The sequence below is a fragment of the Protomyctophum parallelum genome, assembly GCF_964188405.1.
Source record: "Protomyctophum parallelum genome assembly, chromosome: 7".
Classification (NCBI taxonomy): Eukaryota; Metazoa; Chordata; class Actinopteri; order Myctophiformes; family Myctophidae; genus Protomyctophum; species Protomyctophum parallelum.
Window position 1 is genome coordinate 11231489 of NC_139705.1, and position 13271 is coordinate 11244759.

Consider the following 13271-nt stretch of genomic DNA (forward strand, 5'->3'; position numbering starts at 1 on the left):
GGTTTGTCGGAAACTCCGTCAAATCCTACGGGACCTCTTTAGGTGGCGGAGGAATTTACGGATATATTCAGAAAGCTTTAGTCTTCATGCTGAATCAATAAATAGTTCCCAAATCTCAGATAAAATATGTAGGCATGTCCCCTCAACATTGGTCAGCACATAAAAAAGATGATAGCCTATATATAAAAAGCCCAGGGCACTTGTATGCCTAAATGCATGCATTCTAGGCAATTTTTCAACTTAACTATTTGTTTTTATTGAGGTATTTATAGAAGAGCACATAGTAAGTTTTCTGCCTGGGCTGCTCTCTGCTCTTTGAAAAAATAAATCACATTAAGTAGTATGCACATAAAAAAATAAGACAGCCTAAAATAACGTGTTATTATTTTATTTTCCAGAGCGATCACTTTACAAAAGGTCTCAGTCATTCATAAATAATGTTTGTTCATGAGCTGGTCACTGAGCTCTCATTGGCTTCAGTGCATTCTGCCGAACTTCCGGGTGTAGTTTGACTATCTATCTAATACAGTAAATTTCACATTATGGTCGTTTATAACCCTTGAGAGAGATCAGCCGGTGACGAATTTGGCTATGTCCAATATGAATGTCCATGGAGCCGTTCTTTTACGTCATCCTTAAACCTTAATGGGGAAGTGAGAACTTTCAGGGTTATTGTTACTAAACAGAAATCCACTGTGTTGTGGCTGCATAGTATAATGCATTTTAACTTGAACTTGGGGGGAGAGGTCAGAGGAACTCCCTCTGGTGGACTACCTATACACTATATCTGAACATCTTTACGTGGACCACAGTTGTATATTGTGTTGCCAATTCTGTTGTGGTTGCCGTTAAGAATCTGCAGCTTGCTTTTAATACTCTCCAGGATGCCCTGGTTGAGCTAAGACTCGTTTTAAATGCAAGTAAAACTAAATGCATGCTGTTTTCTAGCTGTTTTCTCTGGCTCCACGATTGAGAGGGTATAAATAGCTTGGCATCTGGCTTGACGATAAACTTTCTTTTAAATATATTGTTGATCTTGTCTCCAAACTAAGACAAAAACTAGGTTTTCTGTATAGCAATAAATTCTGTTTTCCGAATTCCAGTAAAAAAGCTATTATTGAGTCCACTTTCCTCTCGGTCCAGGACTACGGTGACATTATTTATAGGTCTGCTGCTCCTTCACTTTTAAAGCGGCTAGACACTATCTACCATCACACCCTGTACACTCAAGACACGCTCCATATATGGCCAGTGCACGCGGCCTCGCCCTCAGGCGTCTTACTGGTAGTATTTGTAGTAGATAACAGTAGCACAATTTGAAATTTGCACCCTATGGCCAGAAAAATAATGACGTGAAGTCTCTCTGTTTGACTAGGGTTTGACTGGATTGCTGAATTCCTACAATGCCCATAATGCTTTAGTGCACTCCCCCTCCTTGTGGAGAGGGAGGAGGCTTCATGGAGGTGTGACTTTGTAGTGACAGGTTTTTGGTCATGTACATGGTGTCATGACTAAAATATAAAAAAACCAAACATATTACTCACATAAAAACCCTCAGGCCTTTGTCTTTGCTCTTTGGCCTGGCAGAGGTCAGCCCAATTAATTTCAACCACACTGTAGCCTGGGACCTGGTAAAACTGGGTAGCTCAAGTAGGAATAATAGAGACTTTTTATTTACAGAATAATGGCTTATGGAGGAGTAGTAGAGGAGGAGAAAATAGGCAACTAAGGCAAGAATAAGATACTGAAAGAGTGTGGAAGAAGAGTGTTAGATGAAAGTGGAGCAGCTGAAGATATTGGATTCATGACAGTGGGAGAGGAGGCCAGAAAGAGGGTAATAAGGGGTGAAGAGGAATACGAAGAATTATTGTGGATGAGAAGGCGAAGAATGTGAAGAAATGGGAGTTTATGGTGGCAACATAATCTGAAAGTTAATATTAGCCTATTTCACAAAACAACATTTCACAGAAAATGCAGTCCGGGAGACCAGTGGGCTAGCCTATGTAAATTATCTATTTGTAGTGGTTGTGCCACCACAGTGCGCCTCCTGGAGTTGGTGCGTACGTATGGTAGCCTATGCTGTGCTGCATTCGGGTCCAGGTGCAAGTAATAGTTGGCTGATTGAACTGTTGCAACACAACACAACAACAGGACTCCGGGGAATTGGAGGTAACATTATGTTCTGTGCCTCACTGCCTCTGCGCAGAATACAAGACAAGTGTGTTTGGACAATGGACAGCAACACTAGCCTGGCTAATAAGCCAGACCGAATCAGCCGTTGGCAAAAAAAGAATTGCGCACGTACGACAGTGTGATTTGAGTCTGGGTTATTAGCCAGGCTACAGCAACACAACATTGTAGGCCTACCGTTCCTTTTGTTGTTTTTTTGCTTTTGGGAACTAGAAATTCAATAAACATCCAGAAACGTCATCTCATAATAACGATGAGTCGATGAAGACATTGATGAAGAATTTTCGCCCTGGCGACTTGGTAAACTGTGGAGTTCTCCGGTATTCGCCTGTGGTAGTGGTAGCTGCAGGCCTATAGTACAGTTTCTCAAAGTTGTGCACAGTAAGTGGATACGAGTCAGCAAAGCCTGTAGCTGTAGGCTAAATAAGATAGTGGTCGTGGGCTCGTGGCACGTATCATTTGCAAAATGTTGCCTTTTTTTTGTGAAATGTTTTTTTGTTTCCAGTGCTCAAAGGGCCAGTTTGCAACTTCATGCAGCCAAGTGTTTTGAGGAAATTTCAATGCAATGAATCCAATTTCAATGAAGACTATGATGGACAATCATATTTTTTTAACACTAGGTGGCAGTATGGCACAATAAATAACAGGTGTCATTGATTGGACGAGACATCTTATTCCTAACCTTGGCTTAACCTCAGTAAAACTATGCCTGCTAAACCTAACCCTATACCTAAACGTAACCCCAGTAAAACTTAGCCCTGGAACATGACTGCCATGATAATTATCATGACAGTCATGCAGTAACTTTGCCCTGTTTTTTGCAGTCGCTGCATTTACAAGATTTCCGTATATATAAACATTCAGATTTCAAATATAAAGTACTCACAAAGTGTCCCACGGGTGTTAGTTAGTAGCAGCGCGAGCGATTAGAATTGCTGCGTCCCGCGTTCTTTAATAAAAAAGCATTTTGTCCGAGCTCTCCGGCTACTTTTTTCAAACGGGGTTCATTTGGGAAATCCACAGTTGCACACCGGGAGCGCATTCGCCTATTAGTCTGTATTGGCAGGGCGGTCAGCGTACCTATATCGAACACACCGAGTGCCACCCTCCTCCCGACCGATAGGGGCGCGTAGTTGAAAGCCAATGGCAAAATAACACCTCGGATAAAAATGCTTTTTATTAAACAACGCGGGATGCAGAAATTCTAATCGCTGGCGCTGCTACTAACTAACACCCGTGGGACACTTTGAGTACTTTATATTTGAAATGCGAATGTTTATATATTTTAATTATTTGTAAATGTAGCGTCTGCAAAAACCCGGGTGAAGTTGCGTCATGACTCTCGTATGAATACGAGAGTCATGTTTACAGGGCTAAGTAAAACTATGCCTAACCTTATTTCTCAGTAAAACAAAATAAATAATACAAGAACCGCGACATCGAGTGGTCGGCAGAAAAAAATCGAGTGGCGAGATGGTTTAGGCCAGGGGCCTTGAACCCAGTATAAATTGAGAGGGGCATGGGGAGTTAAAAAACACTGTCTTCTAAAACCATATTGAGGAAATGGGCAGAGGATAAATCAGTTGGGGCAGTGCCAGCGGGGCATCAGGCCATATGGCCTGAGGAGAACAGAGCAATGAGAGCATAAGGTCAAACTGAGCCTGAGGGGAAAAACAGTATGCCACTGATCACTGTACTTTTGTATTTTTTTTAATTTAATTTAATTTAATTTAATTAATTGTGAACATCCCAATCTTTGTAGTTCCAACTTTTTTCTAGTAGGCCGACACATTAACCTTCTTTTTATTTTTGGGATCCTCACTTATGATTCGGCCTCCTCCGATTGATTGATTGATTAACAGTTTGCAGAATTACAGAAGTACAACTCAATACAATAACTGCAGAATTACACATTTCAAGTACAACTCAATACAATAACTATTAACCGTGAGTGGACGACACCATAAACTAAAGCGTTACACTTGTTTACAATAGGGCCCACCATTTTCAATTCTTTTCAGAGTTTACAGGGGCCAGTTTCGAATTGCAGCCGTCCGTAGGTGCCCTTTGAGAGCAGTTTTGAAGGAGTCAAGGGATTCTCTTGACAGTCTTAATGACTGTTGGTAGGGCATTCCACATTTTGGTGGCATAGGAGCAACATCAATTTAGTCCCTTGTTTGTGCCGAATCTGGGTTGCACATGGTTTGTTGAACTCCCTCTGGTGTTGTGGGTGTGGACTTAGTTGACATTAAGGAAGTATTTAGACAGGTACATGGGTATCTTGGTGGTGTAGCGTTTTGTTGTGGCTTTCGCCTTTATTTTATATATTGTTTTTATGGAGGGATAGGCTGACAGTAGGCTGACAGGAAATGGGGAGAGAGATGGGGGGGGTGACATGCAGTAAAGGCCGTCGGGATTGGGAGTCGAACCCGAGGCACACTGCCAGACTGGATTACCAGCCAAGGTGCCTGGACCGCTGAGCGTGGCCCAGGCCAGGTGTAGCGAATCTTGTGGACCAGACCCATTGTAAGATGCTGTACTCTGTCATCAACCCTAAGCCATTCCAGCCTGTCAAAGTGGGCAGGGGTGAGGTGGGTTTGGGGAGTGAGGCCAATAGTAGCCTGATCAGTTTGTTTTGGGAGGTCTGGAGCCTTGTTTTAAGGTGCTATGGTACCAAGAGGTGCAGGCATTGTCGAAGAAACCTTTTACGAGGGCTGTTGGGGTCTTGTCTTCAAGGTGTTTTTGTTGACCAGTGAGGAGATCCTGTATAGGAATCTTGTTCTTTGGTTGACTTTTTTTATTACGTTGCTGGCCATTTTATCACCGGAAAGATTTTCCTCCAGGATGGAACCTATAGGTAATTTCATCTTTTCGTGTGATAATATTGTCACCCACTCTAACCAAGAAGCCATCTGCCTTGCTGAGATTACTATTTGATCAAAAAAGAATGGATTCAGTTTTTCCCAGGTGTAAAGATAGTTCAGCGAGTCAGGTGCAGATTCTAACTGCATATCCAACTCATATTGTTCTAGTTACAGTATTATTACATTCTTCCACAACAAGATTTTAGAAGTTTTAGTCATAAAAGTATGTACAGTGGTAGATGTTGTCGCAACAGACCCAATTAACAAAGGTACAACAATTAGCCAATACAAATGAAAACAGACCAATGCCATGTACTTCATGTGTAATAACGGTTTATACAAGACTGTAATTGGCCAAAGCGGTAATAATAAGTAAAGTGGAAAGTGACGAAACGTTGCAGCCAGAAGAAAAATAATGCAGAATATTCCTGGAGAAATAATGGTCTACGCTATTTACATTTGAGTTGTGGTGTTGTGTAGCCTACTGTAGTTCTGTTGTTTTGTTTTCTCACTAGGTCAGCGCGTGCGCTGAATTCGCTCCGCCCCAAGAAATATTGACGTCACCTCCATCTTCTCGTATAAAAGCACCCGTGGAAGCCCTCTGCACATTATAGAAAGACACGTCGGAGCAGAATCCGAGCGCGTACCTTGGAGGGTTACATTTACCCAAAACTTCTTTTCAAATGGGCCCCGTCGCCTAGCGTTTACCCCCCTTCCTCCTCCCAGCCTCGCCGACAGAGTTGTACCGGTTGCACTGGGTGCTGCTGCGACTGAAGACCGAAGCACATCTGGTCACCAAGGTGAGCTAGCTTTGTGTTTTTCAGACTCGAGAAGATGGTGGATTGTTTCTGATCGCTGCTGTTGTTGTTGTTGGGGAAGGCAAGGCAAAGCTAAAAAATAGCCGATCTACAATCCCTGAGCTGTGAGCTTGTACATCGGCTAGTATTTTCTGAGATCGATGCCATCATGCGAACGGAGTCGGACATGTCATTTAAAGCAGTTCTGAATCTTTTTTTGTCGTTCTAACTAAAGCGGATATAGCCTCTTTCCACGCCACAACTGAACGACTGTTATGGAGTTACAGTGCTTGCTTGGCCCTTTATGGATGCTAGCTAGAGTCGAGCCTAGAGGTTATTGTTTTGTTTTTGTCCCTCCGGGGGTGCTTTGTTTTGATCCAGTAATTTACTCTGAAGATGTTAGCAACTAAATCTTAACCGTAATTTAAAAAGTTATTTTTGTATATATTCCACAACATGACTGTGCAAACTGGTAACTTGATGAACGACAATGTCTGAATGCCTCGATCTATTTCTATGTCTATGTCTTTATTTTGATTTTGAATGTCAATTGTCAGTCACACCCTGACCCAGACATTGACATCGTGTTCCACCCCTCATTTTGTTTTTAAATGTGTTCGACTTCTCTCATATATATCCGTTTTTCATATATTATGGCTATGAGCGTGGGAGTGCTGTCTCTGTCTTCGTATGTCTCTAAATGTTTTGATGAATTGAACAATGTGGACCCTGTTGTAAACAAGTGTAATGCTTAATTGGGTCGTCCACTCACAGTTAACAGTCTTTGTATTGAGTTTGTGCTTAAAATGTACTGTAAATTCTACAAACTGTTAATAAATATTTCAATCAATCAATCAAGTGCTGTGATGACATCAGTCCATATAACTGTCGCAGTCTCTTCTGTCATGTAAACACGTGACGTCATTAATTTATTAGTTCAGGACTGTGTGTGTGTGTGTGTGTGTGTGTGTGTGTGTGTGTGTGTGTGTGCGCGCACGCACACTAATCTTCAATTTGACTTTTTATTTTAAGCTCACAATTCGATTTTAATTATTAGGCTAGTGAGCCTTGATTTGTAAAGAAAAACACGTGTTTCTCAATAAATAACTATTACAAATAACAAATCTAGGCTATCTAGTATAGATGATGAATGTTAAAAGTACAATACAATATAGGAAGACAATAGAGTATTTGAAGTTGTGAGCAATAACTAATATAATAAAATGTCTTCATACGTATTCATAATATATACTTTGGTTTTATGCCCTAACAACACCGTTCTATCTAGCTTAGTGCTTCAGAAACTCTCGCCAGTGTGGAATACACAGATAAACAACAGCACCTTGTGCGGGAGTAACATAATTAAATAGCGTGACAATCGCAATATGGCTTGTAATTTTGTTACACAGTATGAAACGTCAATTTCAATTATTTTTGGATACGCGGCAACTTGAGTATCGTGACAGCCTTAATAATATGTATGTATGTACTGTATGTATAGTGTGTATTTTAATGGTTCAATAACACATCCTCAGTTTCTTGAGCCAAACTGTAAGAGAACAGAATCATGAAAACAAATGGGTCTGTTTTTTTAAATAATGGAACATAAGACATCTCAAGTCAATTCATAATTTATTTTATTTGAATTATTTCATTGTTTTAACTCATTTTTCCTCTTCCTTCCTCTAGTTTCCATCAAGCACAGCAGTTAGAATGGCAGCCATTGCAGGCGGTTCTCTCATGGCGACCAACGACTACTACCGAAGTGGGTATCTTTCTTCACTTCAGCCACAGTGGTGTTGTAATGCCATGGCAGGCAGACCAATGTTTCCAAATGCATTTGCTAGACAGAAGGTGACAACATGAATCACATTTACAAGTAGAGTGCATTTTCTGAATAACTGGTGGTTGTGGTGGTGTTCTCACCTGTATACCTGGTTCACGTAGACATAGAGAGACTAAATCCAGTTTAACCTCAGGTCTGGCATACTAATTAATCAAGATCCCAGAGGAGGGCATCTGTTCATAAAACTACACCTTCCTTGCATTCTTATCGGTGGTCAATTCAGGCATTTCTTATAGGAAATCGACTGCGAAGACTGTTACTGGCTTCATGAAAAGATAATGATGCCTGTGTGTTTTTTGTTTGTTGTTTTGAGTGGGAGAACATTCTGGGTTCTCATCAGTGTCCTAAAATAGAGTAGTAACCCTCCTGAGTGAATCACAGGGGGATACGTTGCCTCTATAGCTCTTATGTTGCATATTTCCGAGCTAATGGCTTTTTGATAGCATATATCTCAGAGCTAATGGCTTTTTGATAGAATAATCCTCTCATGAATTCAAACCCACAATGCTTGAATTTCATATGAAAGTGATGGGCGTCCAGTTTTTCCCCTTTTATTGTATTTCACATTGACCGCCTTCTCCCTCTCATCTTTGCTCTGCAGGGCGCATTGGCTCTACCTCCAGCAGTAGCTCCTGTGGCAGCTCGGAGTACACCGGAGAGGTCATCCCTCATCATCCAGGTGTGTGTTTTTCAGCGGTCGTGAGGTTTGGTTTACTTTTTGTTAAGCCTGGTTTGTAGGGATTCAGATGTCAAAGTTCCCTCCCCCAATAATACTTTGTCATACAACCGCATCGCTAGCCAAAAATAACAGATTATCTTCACTATAGACATAAGATAAGATCTTTATTTGTCACTGTATGAGACATACAATTAAAATTAGTTGAGTGCATCCACAACACACAATGTCTGTATTATACACTGAAACTTTATATTCTGGACTTTAGTTGTTGGACCAGTTTTCAGAATTATTAAATAAAGTCAAAGGTATGTGGGTTACATTGATGTAGTGAGTTTATGCTTTTTAATATGAAAGGCTAGAGAGAGGGAGAACTACTACCATATTATTGTGTAATATACAGTACATATAGCTAACATAATATCCTGACATGCAATACCATTCCTCATCAGTCCATCTCCAATTTCACTTGCTAATAACTTGATATTGATTGCCTGAAGTGAGTCAGACCTTGTCACTGTGAGTCATGCTTGCAGCCTTGCACTGCTTTGTGAATAATGGAATGATAATAGAATTAATTGGGAGTATATGAGTTTCCCCAACTATGCCAGTCTAGGTCCAGTGAGTTGACCAGTAATGCTGGATAGCTTTATTGGAGGGCCAGCTGGATTAGAGTCAAATACTGGGCCAGGAGTGTTTAGTCAGGCCTTTTTAACTACTGGCTCAGTGTTTGAGCGGTGTCAAGGTTCTAAAAGTGGCACCGTGATGAAGATACTGTGAGATAATTTGACTGCATGACACATGTCGCCCATCATCGTATCGTTGCTAAAGCAATGTTCCTGACCTGTATTTGGTTACAACTAGTTCTTGTCCAAAGTCCAACCCACTGCTTGGCTTGAATAATATCTGTTGAGACGGTGCCTTCCGGGACCAACTGTGTTTACACTTTCAACCTGGCATCTCTATTTTTGGACACATTGTGACTGAGCTTGTAGATCAGCTATTTTCACCACATGGCATCGATCTTAAGTCATAATGCAATATGGCTTAAATACAGCTGAGGACCCCCAGAAACACAGTTTCAAGAACCTGACCTATATTTGGCAACCAGTCATGACCTAAAGCCTAAATCTGGAGGCAGGGAGTTCCTGCTTTCTGGGCTTGAATGACAACTCAGAGTGTCTACTGTCCAGTCTGGCATAAAGCCAAGCTTGCAGCCAAATCAGGTCGAGGACGGAATGCTCAGTTATCATTCTCTCACGGACTAGCAGATGAAACGGGCTCATGCCAACACACAGGGCTTTGTTTGAACATGTATTTGCATATGCTACTGTACATGTATCTTTTATATAGGCTATAGGCTAACTTATAGTAAATTACTTTTAACTTTAAACTGTCAGACTCTCTCACACACAGCAGCTGTGGTGTATTTGCATACAGTATCTGACAGTTGTCATATACTGTGTGTCAAGAAACGCAGCCCTTCCCTTCTTTGTGACCTGCAGTTGTAGCTTTTAGTGTGTTAGAACAGCTGCGGACCTGTTGAATCTTACTGACTGACTGACCTGTCTGGCCTTCAGGTCTCCCCAAACAAGACTCGGGACATTGGTGGTCCAGTTTCTTCTTTGGGAAGCAGAACACACCTGGGATGACCCCCCTAACTGAGGAAGCACTGCAAAAGTAAGTTCACAGAAGTCCTGGTATAGTGCAGTGTTGCACCATACTGTCAGTACTTCACCATATTAGAAGTACAAGTTATGATTCTGTGGTGTGTTAAACTTACCCTGCATGTCAATGTCCCTATCTGCCAACGTCCTAATATAGTAATAACACGCCTGTAATTGTTCTGCTAGCTCCTACCCTGTCAAACAGGGCGTGCGGTTGCATAATACTAATGATGATGGCTTGCCCAACAACCAAACTAGAGCTGTACTTTTCCATCCAATGGAATACAGCTTGCTCAGTCAAGTAACGGGGCAACTATGCTGTGTTGGCCCGCCACCAAGATATCGCACTGCTGTGAAATACCAGTTGACACTGTAGCATATTGTATTTAACCTGTCCTCTGCCCTTGCCATATACTAGTACCGTAATTAATCTTACTACTTTTTTTCTTGGTCCTTTTGATCTGTTCACTTTCTTTATTTCTGTGTTTAACTGTTGATTGTTCTACATTGACACAACAGGTACAGCTCTTTTAAATGGCAGGATAATTCAGTCACCACTCCATGTGCAAAACATAAAAACACACACTCTTTCATTTAACCCCTATCCTATCTGACCATCTCTCTTTCTCTCTCTCAGGGCAGGGGGTCCTGGTGTGGTAACAAATGGCCAGATCTCCTGTGTTGCCAGGGAGATGGTGATGCGTCGCCAGGAGAGCGAATCGAGCGAGTCGGGAGGCCCCGCCTCTCCTTGATCTTGATCCCCACCACCCCGTTCCCAACCTCCCCACCCCCGTTCCACGACCAACCAACCGACCAACCAACGCTAGGTGGCGGGATGAAGTCCCGTTTACAACCATTTTTCGTTCATAATTATTATTTTGTACTACCAAGTAGAACAGGCTGCCGTACTAGTTTATTTTGTTTTTGTAACCTTGTGTTTTTTTATCGCCAAAAGAAAAGAATAAAATGAACAAAAAAAGAGAATACGACACGATGAGCGCCATGTTGATCATTTTTTTTACATTTGTACTGTCTTTGTCTCTGTAACACTGTGGTGCAAACACGTCTGTTTGTTAAAACATTTCTTTTCACTGGTGTCACCCTGTGATTGCAGTTACAATAAAGTAGACCTGCAGCCTAAGATCTGTTTCTTTGTATTTATTTTTGACAATTGACTGCAATAGTTAACAGCTAACAGTTTTATGAAACTTATGTCTGTGGTTCTCAAACTAATAATGTCAAGGACCCTAAAAGTATACGGTATGTATTTGGTTTGCGGACCCACCCATCTTAAGATATTTTGTTCCAGGGACACCCAGAAGTGAAGATTTGAGTTGAAACTGTTCACTGTAAAATAACATATTCAAACATGCTATTTTTGTATATCCAAAGTATAACATTATGAATGAATCCTTTAACCATTGTTAAATGACAGATGCTTTCACGGTTTTAATGGGATAATGTGGATCTGATGTGTCAGTACGGCTCCACTCCACGTGGCAGGAAGTGAAAGTCATCATGCTTGTTTGCCAAAGAGATGGTTTCTGAGACTGTTCCCAGAGTGCTGAATGTTCTCTCTCTCCCCTCTCCTTGTTCTCGCTGCATAGTCAGTTGGTTTGTAGTTATGCAACTATTGGCACGGGTTCAGGAAGAGTATTTAAGTAAATCCCAAGTTCAACATTCACCCGGCTACAATTCAGATTTCTATACTTGCACATCTCCCCAGTTCCTACACAGATGTCAGACTAATTCTAATTATCCCTCTTGTTTGCTGTCAATGAAAGGGTACATTAGCGTGCAGAGTAATTGTTCCAACAGATGTTTTTTAGAGCAATAACCTAAATACCATTTCTGTCATAATGAACCCTGATCATCAGTGAATTCAAGCCAAATGACGTCATGATGACTCCGGTGACGTTCAGGGACTAGGCCAGATCACCGCCGTCTTCAGCAGTTGAAATAATATAGTTTATTCTGGGCCAGATCTGACTAGTTATGATATGACTTAAGTTGATCTGACCTCGATCGGACTCTCCGATTCATCCAGGGACGTCCGTCTTAGTGGACAGAACTTGTGTTGGTTGAAATCAGGTGATATTCTGGGCCAGATCTGACTAGTCTTGGTTTGAACGTGATCAGCTGGCCTAATTCGTCCAGGTCCTGACCGTGCTTGCTGGGTTGGTTTATAAACCTTACTTGAGCCACGCTGGCATAAAAGATGCATGCAATGATTTTTCACCGTGCTGAAAGTGCACAAAGTGTGCATGTTTGCTGTAGCAATCAATGCCAATGATTGATGTCATGTCTTGGTGTTGGGTTCCCTGTTGAGAAGTGTGATCTCAGCTGTTCTGTAACAGATGCTTACCTTGTTGCAACTTTTGCTGCATGTACCATGTCAAACAATAGGGGTTCTCATCCCATCCCAAGTTCCCAACCCATCCCATAATAAAGCATAAAACAAACACTTTTCAGAGTTGAACAATTTTAACAGCTGATTCTGCAAACTCCCCTTTTTCTCACATCATGAAGCTGACTACAGATCTATCACAAATCCTGACATGCATTTCCCTGTACTGTAGAATGGGCCTGTGTAAGCATGACTGTGCCGCTGCCCGTTCACCTCATTTCTCCCTCTGTCCATCTCTCTATCTGTCCCCATTGAATTGCAGCAAGTGAGAGGAAAAACAAACAATAGGTGTTCAAAATGGCTTCCATGCATGATGGAGCTGAAAGGTTGAAAAGAGGATTTGTTCTGCAGCTCCCGGTCCCATTTGAAGGGATGCCTGTTCACCTACTGCAGCAGTTTTTCCAGCTCATTGGGTGTTCAGTCAGTGACGTACATTACACCAGGGATGGAAAGGATCTCTTCTCTGTCTCTCTGTATATTAGGCCATATCCGTCACTGTCTATTCCACTATTTTCCATTACACTCAGTCAGCTCATTCCTCCCTCTCTACCTTGTCTTCATTTCCCCCTTTTTTCTCACTCTCACTTTCTTTCCCTGTCTGCTTTTTTCAAGCTCTAGTCTAATGCCCCCCCCCCCCCCCCCCTAGAATTGTATTGTTTTGGGGAAATTAACTTCTACAGAGTTGTACTTTTGCAAGTCTCTTGCATCACTCAAGCCAGTTATAAACCACACTAATTTGATTTGAGATAACATACATGACAGGCAAGGTATCAGGATAGAGGAAGGTGTACCAAAAAGAGAGAGGAAATGTATGCATAACAGAG

General features: G+C 41.6%; 1 protein-coding gene across 2 annotated transcripts in view; it reads left to right on the forward strand.

Moving 5' to 3' along the window:
• Window positions 1-11181, forward strand: part of ppdpfb (pancreatic progenitor cell differentiation and proliferation factor b) — a 66886-nt gene extending 55705 nt beyond the window's left edge. The window contains exons 1-5 of one of the 2 annotated variants that reach the window (XM_083768590.1): window positions 5661-5854; window positions 7541-7616; window positions 8299-8376; window positions 9954-10053; window positions 10678-11181. In XM_083768590.1, the coding sequence (XP_083624716.1) occupies window positions 7565-7616; window positions 8299-8376; window positions 9954-10053; window positions 10678-10792 (345 nt within the window). In that variant the 5' untranslated portion in view covers window positions 5661-5854; window positions 7541-7564 and the 3' untranslated portion in view covers window positions 10793-11181. Of the gene's footprint in view, window positions 1-5660; window positions 5855-7540; window positions 7617-8298; window positions 8377-9953; window positions 10054-10677 lie in introns of those variants that run through there. The other variant, XM_083768591.1, reaches the window with a different exon arrangement.
• The last annotated feature ends 2090 nt before the right edge of the window (window positions 11182-13271 follow it).